Source organism: Acomys minous (genome assembly GCF_964271855.1).
Source record: "Acomys minous genome assembly, chromosome: 3".
Lineage (NCBI taxonomy): Eukaryota > Metazoa > Chordata > Mammalia > Rodentia > Muridae > Acomys > Acomys minous.
The window spans coordinates 77,640,423-77,666,769 of NC_140485.1; the positions used below are offsets into that span (position 1 = coordinate 77,640,423).

General features: G+C 46.0%; 1 protein-coding gene across 2 annotated transcripts in view; it reads right to left on the reverse strand.

Annotated features, from left to right (window-relative positions):
• Positions 1–1,491: 1,491 nt before the first annotated feature.
• Positions 1,492–26,347, reverse strand: part of RPN2 (ribophorin II) — a 49,050-nt gene continuing 24,194 nt past the window's right edge. Inside the window, exons 10-18 of one of the 2 annotated variants that reach the window (XM_084775682.1) lie at positions 18,012–18,103; positions 16,026–16,140; positions 13,258–13,452; positions 12,233–12,319; positions 10,179–10,274; positions 7,972–8,047; positions 5,850–5,979; positions 4,438–4,485; positions 1,492–1,845 (exon numbers count right to left, since the gene is read on the reverse strand). In XM_084775682.1, the coding sequence (XP_084631808.1) occupies positions 1,833–1,845; positions 4,438–4,485; positions 5,850–5,979; positions 7,972–8,047; positions 10,179–10,274; positions 12,233–12,319; positions 13,258–13,452; positions 16,026–16,140; positions 18,012–18,103 (852 nt within the window). In that variant the 3' untranslated portion in view covers positions 1,492–1,832. The remainder of the gene's footprint in view (positions 1,846–4,437; positions 4,486–5,849; positions 5,980–7,971; positions 8,048–10,178; positions 10,275–12,232; positions 12,320–13,257; positions 13,453–16,025; positions 16,141–18,011; positions 18,104–26,347) is intronic. The other variant, XM_084775683.1, reaches the window with a different exon arrangement.

Sequence of the window (26,347 nt, forward strand, 5' to 3'; positions counted from 1 at the left end):
ACAACATACGTATAGGCCACTGCTTTGCAGCCCTTGGGAGAGGTAAGGCCTACAGTTTGCAGAACTGCAGAGAGAACTACCCTAGAGTTCTAGAATCTCCCTCCCCAACCAGAACCCCTTACCAAAGAAAAGCCCAGTTAGGCTGGAAAGCAACCTCTACAGCCCAAATTTAATAAAGATTCTAAGATGTAGCTCAATCTAGTCTGGGTCTCATATCCCTCCCGACTGGATCACAGATGGATGCCACCACAAAATGTATCATGTTTCAACAGCATTAAAGGCAACAGGCCAAATTATGGTCATACACATTTGTTCTTAAATATTCTTGTGTGTGCATGTCTTGCTGAGGCAGGGCCTGTGTACTGCAGCTTGCAGGCCATTCTCCTGCCTCCCACCTTGCTGTAAGAGTGCTGGGATAACAGATGTTTACAAATGGTCAGTGCTACAGTTTGAGTTACGAGTCCTTCCAGAATCATGGTGAAAGAAATTCCCAATGCACTGCATTAAGAGGTGGGGGCAACTCACACAAATGTACAAAGGATTACTTTTATTCGCAGGCCATTCTGCCCCTTCTGCCATTGGGAACACTGAGATGGCACTGACATATTATCTAGCAGTTTCTCTCCTTACATACCCAATCAGCCAGTGCCTTTGAGTCCCTATTCCCAGGACTGTAAGATCAGTCAGTCAATCTTTCAATTATCTATCTTCTATCAACCTACTATCTATCTATATCCATCTACCTATTTCGTTATTTAAAAGTTATTCATCCATCTTTCTTGTTTATAAATTATCTATCTTACAGCCTAAATGATCTATTTGGCTGTTTCTAAATTACCTGCTAATTTGTGGTATTTTTATCAGAGAGAATGGACTGGGGCAGTCAGCTTTATTTTTTGAGACAATTTTAACCCTTCTCCACATGCCAATCCCAAAGGTTCAAGGCAAAAGCCTGGAGCAGGGCCTTGTGGCTCAGCACAGAAAGATCTTCAAATACAAGCATGGCTCCTATGAAGTGCTCAGTGCTGGAGCAGAAAGGACACAGGCTTTTCTAGGCCACTCTCAGTACTGTTAAAAAAAAAGGGGGGGGGGGAGAATTGTTGTGGTGGCGCACACCTAATCCCAGCATTTAGGAGGCAGAGGCAAGCGGATCAATGTGAGTTTGAGACCAGCCTGGTCTATGAAGTGAGCCCAGGACAGCCAGGGCTACAAAGAAACCCTGTCTGGGGGAAAAGAAAGAAAGAAAGAAAGAAAGAAAGAAAGAAAGAAAGAAAGAAAGAAAGAAAGAAAGAAAGAAAGAGGGAGGGAGGGAGGGAGGGAGGAAGGAAGGAAGGAAGGAAGGAAGGAAGGAAGAGGTTAGCCTGGGCTACATAGAAAACCCATCTGAAATGGACAACTGAAGACTGGTGAGACAGCAATGCCCAGCCCAGCTGAGCCCTCACACCATACAGCAAGGCTCCATCAACACTGGGAATGGACTTGCATCACACCTTTGCTTCTATCACCAGTCTCTTTATTCCAAAGCAGACGAATTACAGATTTCAGCTTTTCAAATTCAACATCTGGGTAATTTGGGATATTTACAGCATCTTGCCAGGTATCACGACAAAGGGACAGACAACCTGGGCCCAAACATATCTGCTCTATGAAGCAGAAAGTAAAAAACAAGTAAAAGTGTTACCACATCTCAATTTTGTTCTTCTTAAATAACAGATTTTTTTTTTCATTTTCTGTCTTGTTTTACCCTCATTCCTCTTTTCGCACTATGAATTGTCTCCACTCCTTGTTAAACATTCATTTCAGTTTTCAGGGTCTTCAGCCGTCTTCTGGAACTAATGTGCTGTTCTGGAAGAAAATGAAGACAGACACATAATCAGTGATGGTTTCAACTGACAGGCATGGTTCCTAAGTGGGACAACAGGGAGGCTAAGTTATTCTCCCACTGGAGATGCCACAGACAAGGGGACAGCCCTGTATCTATTGGTTCCATTTATACATGCCCCGTCTCGTTTCAAAAGATAACTAAAGCCCATGACAACTTGAAAACCATGAAGTAACCCTAATAACTAAGGAAGGAGCATGTGGAAACATAAGGCTGAGGCCATTCCAGGCACACCCCTCACAGTACAGGCCACAAAGACCAGGAAAACAGAGACGAGTTAAACCCTGCCAGCTGGCTGCACTCTTGCCAGCACAGACTCCTAACCTAATACAGAAAAAGTATGGAAAACAACACTTGGCTCACAAAACCATTGCTTTTGTTTGGTTGGTTTTCTTTTTCTCCTCCTCCTCCTCCTGTGTGTGTGTGTGTGTGTGTGTGTGTGTGTGTGTGTGTGTGTAGGTTAGTTAGTTGGCTGGTTTTGTTTTGTTTTTGAGATAGAGTACTGTTATATAGCCTTAGGCTAGCTCCAAATTTGTAATCCCCCTGCCTCAGCCTCCTGAACGTTGGAATAGTGCCACTTTCTTCACCCTTGCCCTGACTCTAAGAAGAGCTGTGGGAGCTTGAGAAGGGAAATTTATAGTCCAAACAAATGCAACCAGGACGCGACAGCAGCAAGCAAATGGCAGGCAGAAACAGGACGCCACATCCTCAGTGGGCAGTGGGGTCATAGTGACTGGAAAGATTATTGTATCAGTCTCACAGAATGGCAGGCTTCAAACCAATTGATAAAGCAGTCCCCAGGAGGGTGTGTAGGCATGGTGCTGGGTGCTAAGGACCAGAATGTGTCTCTAATTCTTTTTTTTTTAATGTTTATTTATTTATTATGTATACAATGCTCTGTCTGCATGTCCATCTGCATGCCAAAAGAGGGCAGCAGATCACATTATAAATGGTTGTGAGCCACCATGTGGTTGCTGGGAATTGAACTCAGGACCTCTGGAGGGGCAGCTGGTGCTCTTAACTGCTGAGCCATCTTTCCAGCCCTGTGCCTCTAGTTCTTTACCAGTGCTCACAAGTTCCTGATATTAGGGTGTGTACCTGACAGTGTCCATGGTGGAAGGACAGCAAGGGTATAAAATAAGGTGACAGTACTTGAAACCCTAGACGTTGGCTGTGGACTGAGAGCCTCCATTATACCCACTCAAACCAACGTGTCTTCAGTGGGCAGCACTGAGCCACAGGGGATGAGTCTGCACAGTAGGCCCCAGGCCCTGACAAGTCCCAAGGGCTCCAACATTAAGACTCGGGCAGCAGGAGGGGTCAGAGTGAAGAGTGAAAGGACTAGTTCTGAAGGTATATCTCAGACAGAGCGAAACCAAACTAGTGAGGTCAGGACACAAGGTGGGCGTGGGCCAGCCTACAGCAGGGTACGGGAGCCTCTTGGGCTACAGTGAGTCTATCTACTGAGGCGCTAGCCACATGACTACATGCTTATTTTTGTTTGCTTATTCATTACTCATTTACTTATACACAGGTCTCCTATAGGCCAGGATGATACTGAACTCCTGCCTCTGCCTTCCAAATGCTGGGATTACAGGTGTAAGCTACCATGTCTGGCACTACACCTCACTTAAACCTGGAGAAAAAACCAAAACAGAAAAACCCCAACCATTAAAAAAATGTGTTCTCTCTCTGTTATGGACAGGGTGACCCAGCTTATGCTAACACTATACTGAGAAAGCTCTAAATCCTGTTTTTGTTGATTTTTCCTATTTTCAGAGGATTAAAAACTAAGTATGCTGTCTTCTTCTCCTTCTCCCCCTAATTCCTCCTTTTGGCAGGGAAAGCTATTTCCAAGGCAAGGGTGAAAAGTAAAATATCTTCCTCCTGCTTGTGGTCTAAAGCAGGCATCAGGCAAGCAGGTCCACCTCTGACTGGGGGATGGTGTAACAGCTCTCCCAGCTGTATGGCTCTGCTGGAGTGAAGGCGATGAGGGGTGACGTGCTGGACAAAACCTAAGCCAGCCTCGCCTCTCCACAGGCCCTCTGATGGGCCCTTCATCTAAGATGCAGGAGGCAGCACTCTGCCCTTGCTCTAGTCCTCATTGACTTTGCCTCCCCAACAGCCCCAGGCGGAGGGCAGCTGCGTGTCAGGCCTTGGGTTCCAGGTACCATTCCGCTGCTGGCTTGACCTGTGCTCATCAGTCGTTCACAACTGAGTCTTATCCAATCAGCAAGGGTTTCCCTAACAAGGTGTGCAGGAGCTGCCATGTGGCCCTTGCCATGGGAACCAAGTAGTCTGGATAGCTGAGGCCCCTGTCAACGTGCCCTGTTCTCACACATTGGGGCTTCTGTATATACACTAGCACCCCCGGGAAAGCTGTCCTCATCCAGGCACAATGGTATTCAGCAAGTTGTAAAACGGCCTCAGAATTTACCCTGGTATAGGGAGTGGGGGGAGGAGTGAGCGGGTGAAAACAGGACAGTAACTGGCATGCAACAGCGGGCAGCAGGAAAGGGAGCCTGCTTCTGGGACAAATTGCCCTTCATCTTTACCGTAGTGTCCTATATTTTGCCAATCTACTGCTCTGCTCTGCAGCGATCCTGCCAAAGGAAAGAGGTTTGAGAATCAAGAAAGGACAGCGAGAGAGAGACACAAGCTGAGGACACATATAGTAAACCAGACCAGAGCTCCTGTCAAGGCTGGTGCTCTTCCCAGGCAACACAGGCCGTTGGACTTGTGGGGTGGGGGCACCACTGGGCCTCTAATGAAAAGGATGGCTCTTTCCAGAAAGTGCATGCCAGCTGGGGTCCCACTGCGGAACTTGTGCTGCATGGACTCTATAGGGAATAGTTTTCTCCCACTGCTCCTCCCTTGGCTTTGTTGGTCTTGTGGACTGTTTCCAGAGAAGAGAGAAGTTTGCAGTCAGAGCACAGCCTTTCAGCTCCTTCGGAGCCCAGACTGGTTGCTGCAAGGAAAAACACTCAAGCCCTTGCCTTTCCTAGACGCAATGCACAGTGGCCGAGAGGGAAGCAGCTACTATCAGGGGCACCTGGGGCACCAGGGCAGCTCTGGCGGGCCCCAGACTGGCATAGGGGAGTCAGGGATGTTTGCACAGGAGCTCATGGTGAGGCACTGCAAAGCTTACACAGAGCCCCCCACCCTGCCCAGCCACCAGTGGTCGGTCTCCTTGATGACGCCCCTCTTGGATCAAACAGATGTAACTGGCAGAGTGTTTAAGGGCACGCTACTGACTCCCACTCTGCAAGTATTAAGTCCCAGAGGGCAGAAAGCAGGGTGCGTCTGAAAATGATTTCTTTCAAAGGTGAAAGCAGTTCTGACCTTTTCTTAGTGGCCTTTGCGTGGCTGAAATCAGTCAGGTTCTAATAAAGTGAAATCAATGAGAAGCACCGATGTGACATTTAAATTTGCCTCCAATTCTGTTCTTCAAGTCAAGCTGCCACCATGTCAAGGTCTGAGCATTTGTCTGCCTCTCAGGCTGTCTATCACTGGGTGGGAGTGTGGGCTTCTGAGTGGATGCTCCCTGTTGGGAGCTGTTGCTAAGCCCGCACAACTGCTGAGGGGCAGAACACAGACCTACAGATGGGAGGAAGAGCCCCAGAGCTGCCGTTCTTGGGCACAGGCGGAGGGCAGGGCCAGAGGGGGGATTTTTACACCACATATCTAACATATTTTAGTCTATAAAAGGCAGTTATTTCCCCTTGTTCTAATGTGCAGGGCACAAAGTGCTGTGACTTTCAAACATCTACAACTGGTCACTAAGGCTACTCGCTTCTTTATAAGTCCTGTTTACAGCTTCCTGAACAGGCTGGATGAAGGTGTCAGGCTTGCCCCAAAGGATGCGAATCATTCTGCCACGAACCATTGTGGTCTCAGAGCCAGGATGGCAGTGCCCACACAAACGCCTCCCATCCCACCCTGGAGCTTGGTCCATCCCCAGCCTCACCTCTTGACTGCCTGCTGGGCCAGCATTCGGTTGCCAGCCAGAAACGTCACCGTGCCCAGGACAGCCAGGTACTTCAGGGTCTGGAACATGTTGAGCTGAGTCCAGTAGACATACATGAGCCCCAGCATCGCTACAAGAAACATCATGACAGCCAATTAAATGAAGCAGTGACAATGGGAAGGGAGGGCCTGCTGTGTCATGAGGGTCAGTATTTCTAGGCAGCTTTTTAAAAAATTTATTTTTACAGATACAGTGCTCTGCCTACATGTACACCTGCAGGCCAGAAGAGGGCATCAGATCACATTATAGATGGTTGTGAGCCACCACGTGGTTGCTGGGAGTTGAACTCAGGACCTCTGGAAGAGCAGACAGTGCTCTTAACCTCTGAGCCATCTCGCCAGCCCTCTACGCAGCTTTTTTGTTTAGCCTTTTTATCTCAACGCCAGACAACAGATAACTCAACATACTTGCCTTTGAGCTTTGTTTCCCAAGAAACACAGAGGTAAAAATCAGCCACTCTCACTGCTCTCTGATCTGTGGGCCTGCTTGCTCTCATCCACCCTCTGCTGTCTTCATGTAGGATTTTGCCTTTACTTTCTAATATTTGGGATAATTTTATGTTTCAAAAAAAATTTTTTTTCTGATGTTTCAAACTCTTAATGAAAATATTCAGGATATCACTTGGGAGGCAGAGGCAGGTAGATCTCTGTGAGTTCGATGACAGCCTGGCCTACTAAGCGAGGCCATGACAGCCAGGACTACAAGGAAACCCTGTCTCAAAAATACAAAACAAAACAAAACAAAACAAAACAAAAAACAAAAAAAACAAAAAAAAATATTCAGGATATAAACAAATTAGTCACTTCCTTTTATTTAGAAGTATATTAAGAATGATTTGCCACTGTGGCTAGGAAGTGAGCAAAAAGAAGCCTGGGAAGGCTCAGGAAGACCCGGCAGAGTCCTGGGGTTTGTACAGGCTCTGCCTTCACCACTTGTAATTTCTCTGAGCCCAAATTCTCTTACCATCAAATGGACCAGAGTTCCTACCCCTGTCACCCCCGTCAGGGCTGAATAATGAAAATCAGACAAGGAAATACACACAAGAGCACACTGGCAAGTAAAGTCAAGGCTCTAAAAATATTTCCATTCGGGTCTTGCTCCCAGCCTGACCCAAGAGGCTGTCATTCAAGTCCAGTAACTAAGCAGGCAAGAAAGGTCACCCTAGCTGGGTGTGGTGGTGCACTCGGGAGGCAGAGGCAGACGGATCGCTGTGAGTTCGAGGCCAGCCTGGTCTACAAAGCGAGTTCAGGACAGCCAAGGCTACACAGAGAAACTCTGTCTCGAAAAACCAAAAAAAAAAAAAAAAAAAAAAAGGTAGGTCACCCTGCCAGCTCTGCCCAGGATGACAGATGAACTACCACAGACAGGGCTGCTTAAGCATTTCTGAAGTCATGGACCACTATGAGCATCTGATCAAAGTTATAGACTCCCTTTCCTCAGACAAATACAGATGCACATTTGCCTGGAAAGAGATTCTATGGACCCTGGAGAAGCCATGCCACTATGGATGCTGAAATGATGGCTTCTTGAAGAGGCAAAGGAGCTAAGAGCATCACCTCTCCAGTGAGATACAAAGATTTGGGGATTCACTCTCCTGCTATGCTTAGGCTGTTTAGGGTCCACACTCAGTGCATTTGATCAGGGAGAGGAGAGTGTTCTATTACTGTCCAGAGAGAGCCACCGCAAACGTGAAGATCGATATGGTGGGCAAAGATAACCTTTAGAAGCTGCATTAAACGCTCTTCATCCAGGAAGATGGCTCTGTGTAAAGACACGCTAAACGAGCAACCTCTGGAAATGAACAGGGCTATTAAGTGAGGTAAATGGCTTGCCACAGCCTCCTAGTACAGTGAGGTCCAACAAAATGACAGCTGTTCTAAGCTGATGGGCCAAACAGGTTCATCATCATATTAACTGTCCTAAAAGGCCAGGAGGAAGAGGGGACTGTTACGCTATTAAGCCATTATAGTTAATAGGTTGTGGGCCTACTTAACAGGGCTTTTGCGAGGGCAGGCAAAATGTCAGAGGAGGTTAAATGCAATTAGCAGCCCGGGGCACTTACCCGCATGTCCCAGGTGAAAGATAATTGTGCTAGGAGCGAAAGTGAAGTTGGAGATATTGGCACCAATCCGGATCCACTGAATGACAAAGAAATAAAGATTAGAACGAGAAAGAGTGGCAACACATACTATGCCAAGCCCCAGAGCTTCAGAGTTCATATACTCCAGAGACAGGGATGTCCTCAGAGGACAAGCACCCTGTCCTAAGTCCTCTTCCCTCTGAAGGCATCGCAGTGGCTGTTCTCAACTGTTTGTGAGAAACTCTGGGTTTCCAAGGACAGCAACTCTTCTGCTTTAAAACAGGTGAGGGGCTGAGCAAAAGGTCAGAAGTCGCATGACAAGGAAGTTCTCAAGGAGTTGGTAGCATAAGCTACAGGCGGCAAGAACATGCTCTCATGATGGGACTGACTCTGTGGCCTGTGAAACTCTATCCCCCCAGTACAAAAACACCCACACTCCAGGCCTGTCCAAAAGCTTGTGGCGTGCTTCCTAGATTTCATCATTCCTTCTTGCTGAAAATCAACCAGCTAATTTAAAACAGAGGAAACCTGCCAAAAATAACACCTAAGTTTGATTTGGCCAAATTCTCCGAACTTTAAGGTTATATATCTACATTTATGATTATCAGAGAAACAAAGGAAAAACTTTTTTTTTTTTGGTTTTTTTGAGACAGGGTTTCTCTGTGTAGCCTTGGTTGTCCTGGAGTCACTTTGTGGACCAGGCTGGCCTCGAACTCACGGCAATCCACCTGCCTCTGCCTCCCGAGTGCTGGGATTAAAGGCGTGCACCACCACCGTCCAGCAGGAAAAACATTTTAACTGGCTAAAACTTATCAATTAAGTCTGGCATGGTAGCGTATGTATTTAATCTAGAGGCAGAGGCATTGATCTCTGTGAGTTCAAGGCTAACCCAGTCTGCATAGCCAGTTCTAAGATAATTTTTCTTTTCTTCTTCTTCTCCTTCTCTTTTGGTGGGTTTTGAGATAGGGTTTCCTGTCTGTAACCATAGCTGTCCTGGAATTGGTTCTGTAGACCACTCCTAGCCCAAGACAGTTTTTAAATAAAGTGAACATAAACCAAGTATAGTGTCATACACCTTTATCTCAGCACTTCGGAGGCAGAAGCAGGCAGATCTCTGAGTTTGAGCCCAGCCTGCTCTACAAAGTGAGTTCCAGGACAGCCATGGCTGCACAGAGAAACCCTGTCTTGAAAAAAGCAAAACAAAAATCCATACATGCACGTACACGTACGTACACACACACACACACACACGTACACACACACACACACACACACCTTTTTTTTGAGACAGGGTTTCTCTGTGTAGCCTTGACTGTCCTGGACTCACTTTGTAGACCAGGCCGGCCTCCAACTCACAGTGATCCACCTGCCTCTGCCTCCGAGTGCTGGGACTAAAGTTTGTGCACCACCACGCCCAGCGCTAAGTATCACTATTAAAGTTAGGGATTTCCTTCCTTTGCAACTTCCATTGTCTCCTCCCCAGAGGTGACTAACATTAACACAGCCATAACAACTTCTCCACAAAGAGGATTACACTAAACCTACCTGCCTGCCTCTTTTTTTTCCTACCTCATTTTCAAAACCCGTTTATTATAGCTTTACTTCATAATATGGGCTGAGGAAATGGAAACAGTGCATCATGTGAGCCTTTGCAGGGTACTTCACCTCTTACGTTCTCCATGTCTGACCATTTACCTGTCACATGCCGCCTCTTTACCACCTGCTGGCATCAGTGTGCCGCTCTATCATTCTGCTAACAACTGGCACACCGTTCCATTATGTGGGCAGACTAATGAACACCACTTCTAAGTGGACTTTTGGTTCATTCCAGCTTCATGCTCCCAGGAGATCTGGAATACCCAGCTTGTTCTCCATTCTTAAAGCTATCAACACGGACCTTGATTTTTTTTTCGACACTTGATCTCCTCTGAGCACTCCCCCAGAGGATTTCAGACTGTACACTTTGTCACTGTCACTAGCTGGCAGGGATTTCTCATGCTCCCTTCTTAATGGGGGGGTTTATCTGGCTGCTCTCCCACAGTGGGGAACTCTGGTCATTCTAAGAGTTTCTGACCATTAGTTCAAGTCCAGAGCCGTGCTTAGGCCAGAGCACAAAGACTCTTTTGGAATGGTTATATCGGTTCTGCCTAGAGCCAGATACACTGCCCATGCTAATTATGGTGACTCACCAGCGCAAAGAGCAGGAGCAAGGGAGAGAGGATCAGGGCCGTGAACGTATTGGATACCACCGTCGGGGGCCTCTTCTCAGGCTCTCGGAACAGGTGCTGACAAGAGAAGACACACCAAGCAGTTTCAGAAAGCGCCCTTCTCAGCAGGGTCTGCCTGTGTACCAGGGACCAAATGCCAACAACCACGCAGAGCAAGTGCCTCTTAGAGGCTAAGTCTTCAGTTGGCTCCATGGGTCTTCTCAGAGGTGGCTTCTGGTCCCAGAGATCTCTCTTCCCAGGACACCGTTCACCTTTTCCTCAAAGACTCATTGCCATTCAGAGGCTGGAGAATGCAGACCACCAAGGGCCACTGGCTGTGTCAGAAAGGAGGCTCCGGCCTAGGGATGGCTTGGATGTTACACCCAAGGACTATGGGCTTTGAAAATGTTCCCGGGTTCCTAAGTCTGTGTTACTGCCCTGCTAATCCTGGTCAGCTTACAGTAACTCCAACTGCCCTAACACCTAACAGGCCTCATACAGATGGTCTACCCTTAACTCACTCTATTCCACAGCTGTGGCTCTAGCGATGTCTGAGCAGACCTCCTTCCCTGGCTCCATGTAACTTATAGAGTCAAACCAGGAAGCTGGAGAGCAGCCTCTGAGGCGTGTTCCTCTTTCCCTGAGCAATCAGACCCTGAAGTCTGTCTAAGCAGCTCACCTCAGCAGCACGAACGAGCACAAGTAACAATGCACCAGGAGTCCACAGAATCTACTTAGGCCCCAAACGACATTTGGCTGTGTGACTAGTGGCATGTTACTCTGCCTCAGTGTCCAGGTAAAGAAACGGGAGTAGGGAGAGCCATGACCACTCACTTTAGTAGGCTGGTAAAAGATCCCAGGAGAAATAAGTGAGTTGTAACACTTGTGCACACCCATCTTTTCAAATATCCATTCTCTAGTGTATAAACTATGGCCTCTTTTCCGCTTGCCAATGAGCAGTCAAGCAGCTCAGACTGAGGCTGCAGTCTCTGCTTTCCCAGTGCTGTCTGTAGTGACTGTGGCCACCTGGTCAACCCTGTAGAGCACCCAGACCCTCCCGTGTCACAGATAATTCTGCTATGTAACTGTATTTTACATTGCTAGACACCACCATAGAACATGATGGCGATTTACAAAGACCCCTGCGACCCTGTCCTGAGAGTCCCTGTCCTTTATTTTATTGCTTGCTACTCATGCCTCAGCCTTGCTAGTGTGGGGTTTACAGGCATGCCCCACCGCATCTGGCTATCATGCATTATTTTAACAGTGCAAGGAGAGTACAGAGCCTGTTTTCACACTTCACACTCAACTCACAAGTGGGCCTCCATGCTACGACTATGACTGAATCTCACAAGTGTAGAGTGGTCTACTGAGGGACCCACCTTACTATCCGTGACAACTCTGAGTTTATTCTAGGAAGGGTTTCAGAGACACTTAAAAGCCTTTCTTTTCTTTTTTCTTTTTTTTGTTTTGGTTTCCCCAAGACAGAGTTTCTGTGTGTAGCCTCTCCTGGACTCGCTTTGTACACCAGGCTGGCCTCGAACTCACAAGGATCCACCTGCCTCTGCCTCCCAAGTGCTGGGATTAAAGGCGTGCGCCGCCGCCACCACCACCTGGCCAAAAGCCTTTCTTTTCTTACTAATTTTGGTCCTCACAACATTCAATGGGCCTGGCTGGGTAGGGCTTGCTTATTATGTGTTAAAAGGAAGGCAGGTGGCCTAAGCCAAGGATCTGTCCAGGGCAGTAAAGCCCTGCTTCTTAGGTGAGTTCTCAGCTGTTAGTCCAATGTATACAGCAGAGAGGATGAGAGCTAAACCCACTTGTGCCTCAGATGGCCCAGTGGTCGTCTCATCGCTAGTTCACTGTTAGCCAGGAGATGGGACCACTAACTTGCCCCACCCCATTTCCAGTTCACATCACCAAGCAGCACAGGCAAACAGGCTGCAGGGCCAGAGCCACAGCCCAGAAGTTTGCTCTTTTCTCTCCTTGGGTTCACCTCAACTCTCAGCTTGGTGGATAACACCTTTGGAATATACCTGAATTTCCTGTTTTGGGGTAAAAAGGTTCTGAGACAGGACAGTGGAGGGAGCTTCTTCTTCAGGGAACTTGATAACCACGTCCGCCTGAAAAACAAGAACAGTGCTTAGAGACACAGGGTAAGAGGGAAAAGCCACAAACTGAAAAGCTCTCCACAGTCCAGTCACTTCTCGTCATTAGCTGACAAATGGAGGCAATGAAAATCTCAAGAACAAATCTTGTATTTGCCAAAAGTGCCTTTTAGAGCAAGGATTCCAATTTCCTACTAGCGTAGTGGGAAAGCCCCCTAGAGCTGCTTAATATGAAAACCCCAACTGGGATACTTACTGGCTGCTAGAGCTGTAATCAGAAACCACCAGGTGTCCCTGGCAAGTGTGATTTAATCACATAAAAAATAAAAAATGCAGTCTGGTACAAAGGTATCTTCAAGTCCAAGAGAAGAGAAGGAATCTTGAAAATAGCAGGAAAAAAGGTGGCTGCCCCTTCATCCTGCATAAGACAAACCCTGCCTGGCCTTGCTATCTGTTCTCTGCCATTTCCCAAACCCATCTCCTCCCGCAGACTCAAGGCTCCAAAGTCTCCCATCTCCCTGAGAGCACGCCACGCTTCCAGGAAGCTGTTCCTTAACATGCACTCTGGATACTATTCCAAGACACCCCATGCTTTCTCAACTCCTTGCTCCAAAGCTGCCTTTTGGTATGGCTCTGTCATCAGAACCATCAAGAAGTGAGGCCTGTGAGGGAGAACCATGTAACCTATAATATAATCATGTAATTGTTGGCATTATTTATTAGCTCACTGCCCTCTTCTTCCCCAGACTGTAATGGATCTCAAAGGCCAAGACCCCATGCCTTGACAGTGGGGAACCTCTTTCTGATAGACTAACTATAGGAATTCATGAAATGTGGGAACTCCATTCATTAATCAATACGCTACACATCCATAGTCTATGACCCTCTGTATAGCAGAACACACGGCCTCACAGCAAGGCTGCCAGTGTGGCCTTCGCTGATCAGGCACCTACCACATTCCAGAGGATTGGGTTCTTCAAAGTGGCATCTCCGATGATTAAGTAGAGAGTGTAGGTGCCAGAGGCAGAGTCAAACTCAATCTTTCTCTCAGAGGTATCCAGTTCAAACTTATATACATTCTTGCTATCCGGCTCAGCAACAAACACCACTTCCTGGCCAGTTTTCTGATTATGAAGTCGAACAAATGTCTGGAGAGAACAAGAGCAGCGCCCAATCACCTCAGAGCTCCCTGTGGGCCCCACATTCAACCAGCCAGGAGCAGAGTAAGAGAAAGCTCTGCTCAGCCACACCTGCTCCTCAGAGCAGAAGGAGCAGCCACCCGACCCTAGCTCCTACCCCAGGGACAATTTTTCTGCTTGAACAAGGAGAGAAACTGAACATAGGTGTGGAGCTAGTGCTCAGCAACTTGGAGTCTGTGATCGTCTACCCTCTGCTGCTGCTGCTGCTTCCTCCTCCTGCCAGCTGCTGGCCGCTCTGCTGCCCAATTCACTTCTTCACCAGAGGGCGAAGAGAAGGGAAGTGAGGTGGAACAGCAAGAGGCTCGCGTTCAGTTTCCTAGTGTTTCCAGCTCAAGGTGCAGCAGTGGAGGCCCTGCTGTAGAGAGCAAGGCCAAGTTCTGAGGGGACACAGCTGCCTGGTGTCACAGAGAGCCTGGCTCTGAAAACGGTGACCTGGCTCCTTCACTTGGCAGCTAAGTAGACCACTTAACCTCTTTGTACCTTCTTCACTTCTAGGGCAGAAGTGCCTTTATGTGAAGATATTGTACTAATGTATACAAAGCATATAGTGTAGGTCTTGGGAAATCAGAGCCACTCAGCCACGACTCAGTTGTAGCTACCCTGCCTCAGGACAGTGGTTCTGGGTCTAATCAGTTATGGCCAATGTGTGCTAGACAGAACTGCAAAAAAAATTATTATCTGGGTAAGGCTTTCCTTTCAAGGGCTTCAAGACAATGACTTCAACAAGACAAATGGTTGGCTCCAATTTACAGTTATAAGGCAAGAACATTAAATGAGTTGCCATAGTGACGCAGGCAGCGCTGGGCCTACACATGAAGCATAACTCCCATTTGTGAGTCCGCACATCAAATTACTGAGGGAGGCTCACAATACCAAGCATCCTGACTACAGCCATTAGTCTTGTGCAGGGGTGGGGAGAGAACGCCTGTCTTCCACCCGTACTGCAGACTCATCTTCAAAATGTCACGCCTACACAAGAGGCCATCGAGTCACAAATTACAGAAAGAACCTGGGAGAATTCAGTCAAAGCCTCATTACCTTTCATTTTCTTGCCTTACACCCAGCCCTCCCAATTTAGTCTTCTGGTTTCGCTTCCTTCCTGGTGCTGTGTAGTTGGCAGTGTCCTTCGGGAAGAGAATGACATGCATGCCGAGAGGCTGAAGGAAGTGCTTAAAAGTTGGCTGGGTGTGAGGCCGGGTGTGGTGGCGCACGCCTTTAATCCCAGCACTCGGGAGGCAGAGGCAAGCGGATCGCTGTGAGTTCGAGGCCAGCCTGGTCTACAAAGTGAGTCCAGGATGGCCAAGGCTACACAGAGAAACCCTGTCTCAAAAAACCAAAAAAAAAAAAAAAAAAAAAAAAGTTGGCTGGGTGTGGTGGCACACACCTTTAATCCTAGCACTCGGGAGGGAGAGGCAGGTGGATCGCTGTGAACTTGAGGCCAGCCTGTGGTCTATACAGCGAGACCAGGACAGCCAAGGCTAAACAGAGAAACCCTGTCTCAAAGGAAAAAAAAAAAAGAAAAGAAAAAAAGAAAAAAACCTCAAAACAAAACAGAAAAAAAAAATTTTCAATTAAAATACATATATAATGTCTTCTGGTTTAAAAAAGCAAAATAGGCACACATTTAAAAGAATATTTTTCATAGTCTCTTTGGTAAGAATAACAACAACAAAAACCCGTGGGGTTCTCTGCCTAGGTTTTCCTTTTTGTCAAAAGCGTTTCAAACTGGGTGGTGGTGGAGCACACCTTTCATCCCACCTTTAATCCCACTGCTCGAGAGGCATAGGCAGGAGGATCTTTGAGTTTGAGGTCAGCGTGGTCTACAGAGTTAGTTCCAGTATAGCCAGGGCTATAGAGTAAAACCTATCTTAAAAAACAAAACAAAGAAGTTTCAAAGTATTAATTTTTTAAAATTTAAATATATCTTCTAAACAATATTTTTAAATTTTTATTTATTTCATTTTATGTGTATGGGTGTTTAGCCTGTACCTGGCAGCTGTGGAACTGAGGTTACAGATAGTAGCAAGGAGTATGTGATATAAACACTGGGAACAAAGCCCTGTCCTCCACATGAACAGGAAGTACTCTTATCTGATGGCCATCTCGCCAGCTCCCTCAGGCCCCACTTGTTGGGAACTGTAGGGAGTCTTCGATCACTAAGCTCAAACCCAGCCCTTCTTTGCCTGTTAGTCTGAACCGGTGTCAGGAATCTGCCAGGCTCGCCTTGTACGCACATGATGGCCAAGGGGAGCCTTGAACTTATCCTCCAACCTCAGCTGCCCTGAGCTGCTTTGACTGCACATCTGAACCACTGAGCTCAGCTAATCCTTTCTCTTATTTTAAAGACACGTTTACTCCAGTTAATGGGTCACAATCACTGCAAAGGGAGCAGAAGGTCACAGAGACAAGCTGATGGATGGCAGGGTGCCACTGTGCCCCGAAAGTAGGAACGTGACGTTTGCATATTGCTCTGGCACACATTTGCTCTCCTGGCAGGAGAACAGCAGGGGCCTCCTCCTGACCTGGTGAGGGGTGAGCTCCGCACCGGTGTTCACATCTACCAACTGGAAAAACAGGGCAAAGTTCTGATGGCTGTCTGCGATGAATGTGCCCTTGGCTTTGGCTGGGTAGGTCACTCTGAAAGAGATATTATATACATAGTCAGTCTGAAAACGGGCATCATTGCCCAAATGGGGTCCTGTCCCATTTTTACCACTTCCATGGTGGACCAACCAATGCACAAAAATATCTATGGTCTATAGGCAAAGTAAATCAATAAAGCTGACTGTAGAGGTGTTTTCTTTTCTTTCTTTTTTCTTTTTTCTTTTGTGTTGGAGCTAGAACTCAGGGTCTCATGTAAGGCAAGGTGGACCAGAAGGCTGGAGCAGACCACTAAGTGACAATCTCAGCCACAGGCCAGCACTGAGGAAAGCACCGAGAAACTTTAGTCAGGGTCTGGGGACGCGCTCCGTGAGACTGTGTACCTCCAGGCCTTCACGTCAACGCCTTGTGCTCTGACCCAGGCCAGCTCAGGTGCAGGTGCCTGGCGGGGTCGACAGCAGCAGTGGCAAGGCTGGCCGACGAACAGGATGGGGCGCAGACAAAAAAGGGGTGTTGGGCTTTTTTATGCTTTGTTTCCTAGACTGTCTCAATTTATTTTCCTGCCTTGAAATTGGATTTTAAAAAGTCATTTTCTCAAAAGGCAGACTTGACAAGGAAAGCTGTTTCTCCATAGCCATCTCCTGGGACTTAAGAGAGACAGCCAAGGGATCAACAAGCCAACAGTCACGGAGCTCACACCTGGCTTTGTTTTACATTCTCGGTTTATACTGACTCATGGAGACCAACTCTACAGAGAATTAATGTTGCAAATCACTCTTCCAGACATTATTTTAGCGCATTCTCAAATAGTGCCCTTCTCTCCACTATCATCACTACAGCAACAAGCAAGTCAGGGACACAAAGTCCGGCACTACATGATTTACAAGGCCTGAGTTTGACTTAAAGCATGCCCTGCCTTCAAAACAGCTTCAGGGCTCATCTGCCTCCCCAGGCAGCCCACCAGAGCAGAGCTGGGATCTGAACTACACCCAAGACACAGACAAGCTCCTCCTCATTCCTCCTCCAAAACAGGGGTCTCGGTGACACTGACAAATGGTCTGGCCAGTCCTGATTAAATCTTAACGGTTGGTGATCACTCACTAAAAACTTGTCATGATAAAGAGAAGATGATCAGATCTTGTGCAAATATGACACGTAAATTTGTGAAATGTTCCAGATTTTTTATGTTTAAAAATGTTAATGGTTAAAAAAAAGTTAATGGTTCCGTAGGAGTTTGCATTAAAAGAGGAAAAACAAAAAACAAAAAAACCAAGGCTCTGAAGCTGTGCCTCAGACCAGCGGGAGCTTCCACGTCGGCGAGGGAAACAATAGTCTTACAGCAGTGGCTCTCAACCTGCGGGTCACCTAAGGCCATCAGAAGCCACAGGTGTTTATGATTCATAATAGTAGCAACATCACAGTTATGAAGTAGCAATGAAAACAGCTTTATGGCTGCGGTCACTACTCCACAAGGAGCTGTATGACAGGGTCACAGCATTAGAAGGTTGAGAGCCACTGTCATGGAGCTAGAGCTAAGGCTTTCCAACTGTCTCAGACCCACCAAGGTCAGAAAGCGTTTCCCTGAGGCCATACCAAAAGCTAACTCAGGACTCTGAAGATCAGACTGCAGTAGAATACAAATTAACCCACTGCTTCCTCGGAACTAAATAATGTGAATGACACAGCGGACTCAAGACTGAGACCCCCAGGGAGCATCGGGCTCATGAACTAAACACTCCACATCTGCTACGTGCCTACCAGTGTCCCTAGAGCGGACACCACTGGCACTGCAGTCTCTTCAATTTAGGGTGACAGTAGGTCACTACCATCACAGAAACACCATCTGGAGGAGTGCAGTGCCTAGGTATGTTCATTCCAGCTATGAAGCTTGGGGATTCCCCACTTACCGAGTAGTTTTGGGTGCAATGCTCTGATCCTTATCCACAGTGGAAAGATCAACATTTGTGATGCCAACTTCAGTAGAGATCTTGACTCTAAGCTATAGCAAAACAGAGGATATCCATCAACTGGTGGGTATGAGAGAAGTACATCAAAAGCCTCTTGGGGGGAGGGAGGGAAGACACACACATTGTGTGTTTGAGGCCAGCCTGGCCTACAAAGCGAGTCCAGGACAGCCAAGGTTACAGAGAAACCCTGTCTAGGGGGACAAAAAAATGAACCACCACTGAGTCACAGCTACAAGCCAAAACTTTTTTTCTTTCTTTCTTTTCTTATTTTCTGAGATTATCTCACACAGCCTGGGCTAGCCTTGGACTATGTAGCCAAGGATGACTTTATACTTCTGATTTTTCTGTTTCTACCTCCTCAATGCTTGCAGTAGAAAGGGGTGCCGCCAAATTCAGCTTCACGTGGACCGAAGCCAGGGCTTTGTGCATGCTTGACAACTGAGCTACAACCCTGCCTTAAAATGTTCTTCTTTTAAAAGTAAATAAAGGCAGGAATTCTAGAACAGGCATCTTCAAGACCACAGTGAAACTGACCCATCTGGCCAGATGGCATTTCTCACCACCCCTCCCTCATCGGTAAGACCTTGGTTCTTGTTCTTTCTTCACTCCTTTGACTTTGGTATATGTTTAAAAAGGCGAAAGGGGAAGGGGAAAATTTAAAAAATAATCTTTAAAAATATATCCTTTAAAACAAATACGGGATAGCTGGGCGTGGTGGCGCACGCCTTTAATCCCAGCACTTGGGAGGCAAAGGCAGGTGGATCGCTGTGAGTTCGAGGCCAGCCTGGTCTACAAAGCGAGTCCAGGACATCCAAGGCTACACAGAGAAACCCTGTCTCGAAAAACCAAAAACCAAACAAAAAAACCCACAAATACGGGATTATTTCTTATATAGTAATTAATGTTTGAATAATTTATGCCAAAGTACTAACAACAGCAAAGATTTAATCACTATTTACCCTCGGAAAGGCACTAGCTGTGTAAAGCCATGTCAAGCTGCACAAAAGGAATGAAATGTAGTGCTGTTTCAGACGAGGACATCAAAGATTGATGAGGTCATGCACACGCTCACTCAAGCACTCAAACTCCATAGGCCAAGGTTCCTCCTCCCTGTCGGCCTTTGGTCTCCTACCTACTCTGCCCATGAAGACGTAAGATGCCACGGTGACGCTTACACTATTCACCAAGTGTCCCCACTCTCTACTGTGTATGTTTCAGCATACTATGGCCTTTGTCCCCCTTGGAATCACAGAGAGGCACATGATTTGCTTTCACCAATGAAATGTGAGCACAAGTAAATTGTATTATTTCTTTGTGAAGGCTTAAAATTCATGGACACAGACGGGCTGGAGAGACGGCTCAGAGGTTAAGAGTGCTGACTGTCTTCCAGAGGACCTGGGTTCAATTCCCAGCATCCACTTGGTGGTTCACAACTGCCTGTAACTCCAAGAGCCTCATACAGATATACACCACTGTACACTAAAAAAACAAAAACCACGGAGACAGACAATGTCCAGACACAGGCTTGCTCCTGTAGGCAGGCTTCCTGGGTCAGGAGGCCATGAAGCAGGGCCTCCAACCCACTCACAGGACACCTGTCATAGGCAAAAAGAAACCTGGATCATTTCAAGCCAGTGAGACCTGGAGTCTGTCTTAAGTGCAAACCAGACCATCCCAGCTCTTGCTTTATAAACATTTCCAAGAAGAGGAACTAGTTAATGCCAAGAAATAAAAAATTTAAAGCTGGGTAAAAATAAATGTAAATATCCAAAAGAGACAGAAAACATGTTAAATCGTCTATTCATTGGAGATTTTCCACTTAAAAATTGAAGTTTGTGTAAGTTATGGAAACCCAAGGCACGATTACGTGCAAACACACTCTGAGCCTTCCGACAGGACAGGCTTGAGAGTAACACAGAGAATCCTCGGCAAACCCATTCGCTTCGTCCAAGTGTCAGGATCATGGACAGAGAGCGCCCTTCACACACAGTAAAAGGAGAGCCTCGGCATTTCCCAAGGTGCCAAATCAAGGTATGCTAGCTCAAACCAAGGTCAAAAAGGAAAGGTTAAGGTAGCCCTTCTTTTAGCAGCCTTCTCTCCTGCTTCAATAAACACTGTTTTGCGATAGCAGCCTCAATTATCTGGCTGAATAGCTTTCTGTTTTGCTTAAGAATGTGTAAGATTTCTTCTGATCAGAAGCTGTCAGGCATTCTCTCTTCTTGTGGTCACACAGCTACTCACGGGCAGAATTCCATCTGGCATCACTGTCGGGCAGTGAGATAGGCAACTGGGTGGTTGTGACAACAGAGGAAGGAGATGCAGGCCACCAACTGGAACAGACAAGCCATGGGAGAACTAGTCCCGCCCTCCTTTACTACTCACAGGGCAGGGTCAGAATCAGAGCGAGCTTTCCTATATGCAGTCAGATCCACAGAGGTTCTTGGTGTTTCTACCAGACAACAAGCAATTGGAAGGCTCAGGCAAAGATGCTGCCCAAGAGATTTGAGCAACACAAATGCCTAGACTGTTTCCCCCAACTTCTCCCAACCATGTGCAACGCCGAGGTGAAGGAATATGCAGAGATGGCTGCACATGCTGCCTTGACCAGCTTGCTGGCTCCAGGAATTCAATAGAGGAATACACAAAATACTTTGAAAGCTGAAGTACAAAGCAAGCGAGGGAAACATCCTATGGCAGGAAGGCTAAGCAGGTTTGGAGGACTCAGGCAGTCCTCCAATTTTGGGAGAAGAAATTAGTTATAGTCCTTGCTATAAAAATAGTCTATCTTTAAGTTAACTATTGTGCAATTATCAATCACATTAGGTAGATAGTTCCTTCTTCAGTTTTGTGAATCTTTCTCTTAAGCACTCATTTAATTTGTAAATATGATCATGAAAAATCATCATTACTTTAACATCATAAGTGCTCATAAATAGGAGACTAAATAAATAATGGTACATGCATATTATGAATTACTATGGAGCAATGAAGAGGCTAAAGTGTGTGGACAGAGAGGACCTGTCACCACCCCCACTGCATGGCTAGCCAGTAGCAGAGTTCTTTTCCACATCCCAGCCTGCTGCTGAGCCTGTGTCGCACAGAGAACTGCCAGAAGTGCTGGAGCATAGGAACGGGACGGCTTCCAACAGACTCCTAAGGGAGAGCTGGAAGCCTCTACTTGCAGGAAAAACAAAGACATAACTTTATCAAATGGTCCCTGCAAGGCCCAGAGAGAGAACACATTTAGGTTTTCCCCAACTATTACTTAAAAAAAAAAAAGAGAGAGAGAGAATTATTTTTGTTACTTTCTATCATGTGCATGTGTCTGAGTATGAGTATGTACACATGCATACAGATGCCCCTGGAGGACAAGGGTATCAGATCCCCAGGAGCTGGAGTTACAGGTGCTTGTGAGCTGTTTCATGTGGGTGCTGGGAACTGAACTCAGGTCTTCTGGAAGAGCAGCAGGTGCTCTTAAACCACTGAGCCATCTCTCTAGCCTCATCTTTTAATTTTTCTTAGTACCCAAGAAACTATTAATGATAAACTTCAAGACTCATCATTATAATTTTTCTGTACTTTGAAAAAAGCACACACCCACATGTATATTTAATTCTTGTTTTTAAAACTCTAGGATAATATAGATAATGTAGGACATATATAGTCTTTTGTTATTGTTTTGTGTTTTCATGATGGGGTTTCTCTGTGCATCCTTAGCTGTTCTGGAACTTGCTCTGTAGACCAGGTTGACTTTGAACTCAAGTTCCACCTTGCCTCTGCCTCCAGAGTGCTGGGACTAAAGATGTATGCCACCATCATCTAGCATATAATTCACTGTTTTTAAATTTGAAATAAAAAATTTATCAAAATTCTGATTTTTCCCCCTTTCCCAATTCCTTCTGGCTCTTCTTCTGCCTCTGTACCCATTCACTTTTGTGTTGTTTCTCTCTCTTCAAACAAGCAAAAACAGAAACAACAAAAAGACAAGACGGTGGGAAGGGAATAAGAGCAGATGAGGGTAAGTGTAATGAGAACGCGTTATATACATATATGAAACCGTCAGAGTAAATATTCAAGATAACCATTTTCTCTCTTAGCAGATGGAGACAAATAGATGTTTAAGGACTGACCAAGGCTCCTGCAGAGCATCCTAAACACAGCAGTAAGGAAGCCATCAAAGTCTGCTCGTCCAGACTTCACTCAATGCTTGCGCTGAAGCAGCCACCATGAGCATTCCTAGACCGTACAGACACGTGGGGTGCACACAAGGGCACACTGTACTGAACCTGAGTAACTTTGGTTTTCTGGAAGGCTGCCAAATGACACAGAAACACTGCAGGGCTGTTAGCGAATGACAACAGTTCAAAACAGCCCTTTGCGCCTAAAGTCTCACAACAAATGGAGCTCTGGAAACACTCGAAAGAAAAGTATTTCTACGCCACTCTTTTTCAGCAAACTATGCAATAAAGCCATGGCTTCCTCAGGCCTGTTAAGAGTCTGGGGTAGGGTCCCACTTGGTTAGCTCTTCCTTCCATCCAGAGCTGTGGGGCTAGTCTCAAGTAGGAAAGGCTGTGTGCCCACCGTAATGCAGCCGGGCCTGCCTCACACAGCAGCACACCATTCCTTTTTCCGCTTGAGCTCCCCAGAATGTTTACCATCAGGAAATGTGGCCTTTCTGCTAGAGTAATAACTCCCCATGTTTGGCTTATTACCGTTAAAAATGATGGTGCATTAGGGGCAATTAATGCTGATGAAAGCTTCCAACACCCATGCTTCCCACACAACCAGCCCAGTGTCAATGGTGCTATTACAAGCGTCCACACTACTAATGCACGCTCACCAATGCTGGCATCTCTAAGGGGGAGGAAACAGGACTTATTAACCTGTTCTGAGGCTCCTAATGTGACCATTACTGAAATTACACAGTAAAGCTGCATATCGAGCAAAAATCAAAGCACATGAACACTCACGCATACAAATGGACATACACGTGATAAAGTGGGAGAGAAATGTTTTTCCTGATTACTCCATCCCCAGGAAGGGGCAGGACAATAAATGGCCTCAGGAGGGCTGTCGGTCCTTGCATGCACAGCTTTTAGACAATTCTATTTTGTGCTTGGTTTTTACAACAACTACAAAACACTTTGATAAACAGTAGACTTGACATTACAAGAAGCCAAGTGTTAAATAACTCACAGGGTAGTACTGGGCATATGGACAAAATAAGCTTAATGGGACTGAATTTTGAGTATAAAAATTAACCCTTATATTTATGGCCAATCAAGTTTGACAATGTCAAGAAAATTCAGTGAACAATGAGTAGTCTGCCACAAATGGTACTAGGAAAACTGTGTGTCCGTGTCCAAAGGACAAAGGTTAGACATACCTAAGCCATCTCAAAACAGACCGGACACCTCAGTTTAAGAGCTTTGGAAACTACAAATTCTTTTTTTTATTATTTTATATTATATTTATTTATTTATTATTATGTATACAGTACTCTGGCTGCACATAAACATCCAGGCCAGAAGAGGACATCAGATCACATCATAGATGGTTGTGAGCCACCATGTGGTTGCTGGGAATTGAACTCAGGACCTCTGGAAGAACAGTCAGCGCTCTTAACCTCTGAGCCATCTCTCCAGCTCCCGAAACTACAAATTCTTATTAAAAAGCATCTCTAAGGCTTTGGTTTAGAAAATGGTTTCATATATAATACCTAAACCACAAGTAACAAAAAAACAACATAGACAAATTAAATAAAATCTTTTGTGTTTAAGAAGATAGTAATCGCTGGGCAGTGGTGGTTCATGCTTTTAATCCCAGCACTTGGGAGGCAGAGGCTGGTGGATCTCCGTGAGTTAAAGGCCAGCCTGGACTACAGAGGGAGTTCCAGGACCGCCAGAGCTGTTATACAGAGAAACCCTGTCTCAAAAAACCAAAAAATCAAAACAAACAAAAGAAGATAGTTATCAAGAAAATTTGAAGACAACTTAAAGACAGGGAGAAAACATCTGTAAATCATGTATCTGAAAAAAAATATAGCCAAGGATATATAAAGAACTCTTCTAAGTCAAATATTAAAGAGAGAAACATATGGAAACAAGAGGTCTATGGGGATGGGGCTGGAGAGCAGGCTCAGCAGAGGACATGGATTAGATTACTAAAACCCACATGGCCCAGACAGCCACCCCTAGCTCCAGGTTCTGGGGATCAAATGCCCTCTTCTGGCCTTTGTGGGCACCAGACACACTTGGTGCATTTGGATACACGCAGGCATAAACTCATATACATAAAAATCTGAAATACACACACATACACACACACTCTGTAAGTGCAAGTATCAAATATACATAAACAACATGTTTCTTAGTCAGCCTCAGAAATGAATAAAATACTTACAACACGGCTAGTTCTAAAAACACTGTACTAGTGAGGAAGAATGCAGAGGTAGAAGTTAACATATTGTGTGACTTCCAATCATCTGAGCATCCAGCAGAGGCAAAGCACAGAGAAAGTAGGTTTGTAGATGGGAGCAGGAGAGACAGGAGAGTGGCTGCTAATAAACAGATGAAAGCCTGCCTATGAGCATGAGGAAAGTATTCTAGAAGAGACAGCAGCGATGCTTGCAGCTACACAACTCTAAACACCACGAGTACCTCACTACATAATTCCCATGAGTCAACTCCATGGGATTAGAAGTTATGTCTCAATAAAGGCACAGAAAGAGAGGGGAGGGCGCGAGCATTGCTAAGGTCTGGACCCCCTCTGGAGATTACCACACTGCTTCCTGTTCTAAGTACCCTAGAATGTGGAAAAAGACTCTGTTTTCTTTCTCTAAGTGGTCTACAATAGAAACCTACCATTCACTGATCAAGACGTGGCTTCTACCAACAAGAAGTTCCTAATCCGAAGAGAAAGTAGCCATGTAGAAACAATGGTAACATCGTGTGCTGCATGCAATTACCAAGAGGATATTAAAAACCAGAACAAGAACAAATTCACGTGTACTGAAGCTATCATGAGAAAAATGCTCTGAAAACTGGTGGAAGAAAACATTAGAGGACTCTCCCCCGCCAGCCCCTCCCCCAGGCACTATATGAATTTTTCTTTTAAAAAAAATCTATTATTTATTTGTATGTGTATGAGTATGGGTGTGCATGCCACAACACATGTGGAGGTCATAGGACAACTTGTGGGAAGTGCTTCTCTCTTTCTGTCACTCTCCCATTTTGCCAGCTTTAAGACTTTACAGATACAAAAAGAGCAGGGCTGGGGAATGCCTCCGCCCAGCAAGCATGATGACCCGAGTTTAGTCACAGCTCCTATATAAAAGCCTGGCAGAGAGGTACACAGCTGTAATACCAGCACTGTGTATGCGTGCGTGCGCGCCTGTTCTTATGGAAGAACACCCTGGGAAATTCAATGGATACCAGCTGGCCAGCCAAGCTAAAATGGCAAGCTCCAGACTCGGTGAGAGACCCTCTCTTAGAGAACAGAGAAACACACCTAATGTGGACCTGGTCTCTATACTTCATACATACATGTGAGCATACACGCACACAGTATGTAGATCCACCTGCAACAAACATACACTTCAAAAAAGAAAACAAAAAGAAATACCACCCCCACAACCCAGAAAAAAGCTTTAAAATTTGTATACATCAAGAGGCCATACAATAACCCTGAGAAGAAACCTAAAGCCTACACCTAAGGCTCAGTGTCTAGAACGCACGCTGCTCCTGAAAGGCAGTGAGGAGAAGGCTAACAACCGAGCAGCAACAGACATACAATCCCTAGGAAGGGAAGCTGGCTGCCCAGCAACCACAAGAACAGCACCCAACTTCACAACAAACCAGAGGAAGATCCCAACAAGGCAACACTTCCCACTACACATCACAGAACTGGAGGGTACCAACGCTGGAGAGAGGGCAGAGCCACTGCAGCATCTAATACAACAAAGGACTCTTGAAAGACATTAGCGTGGGGTGTGCAGGAGTTGGAGAATGAGCAGAAATGAAAACAGAGGAAGGGAAAGAGCCTGAAGTATGAGCCTAGCAATGTCGCTAAAAAGCCATTTTTAACAACAAGAAGGAGAAAAACGAGGCTGCAAGAAAAGTAAGTTTTCCCTGCAATGTATTATGCTGCAAGTAAGGTCACTTAAAGGAAACTATGATAAAAATAATCTGGGATTTAAAGGTTCAAGATACACAATAAATTGATTTCCCCCCAAACTATGCTCTAGTAAGTGGATCACATCAGTTGTCGGTGCCCAA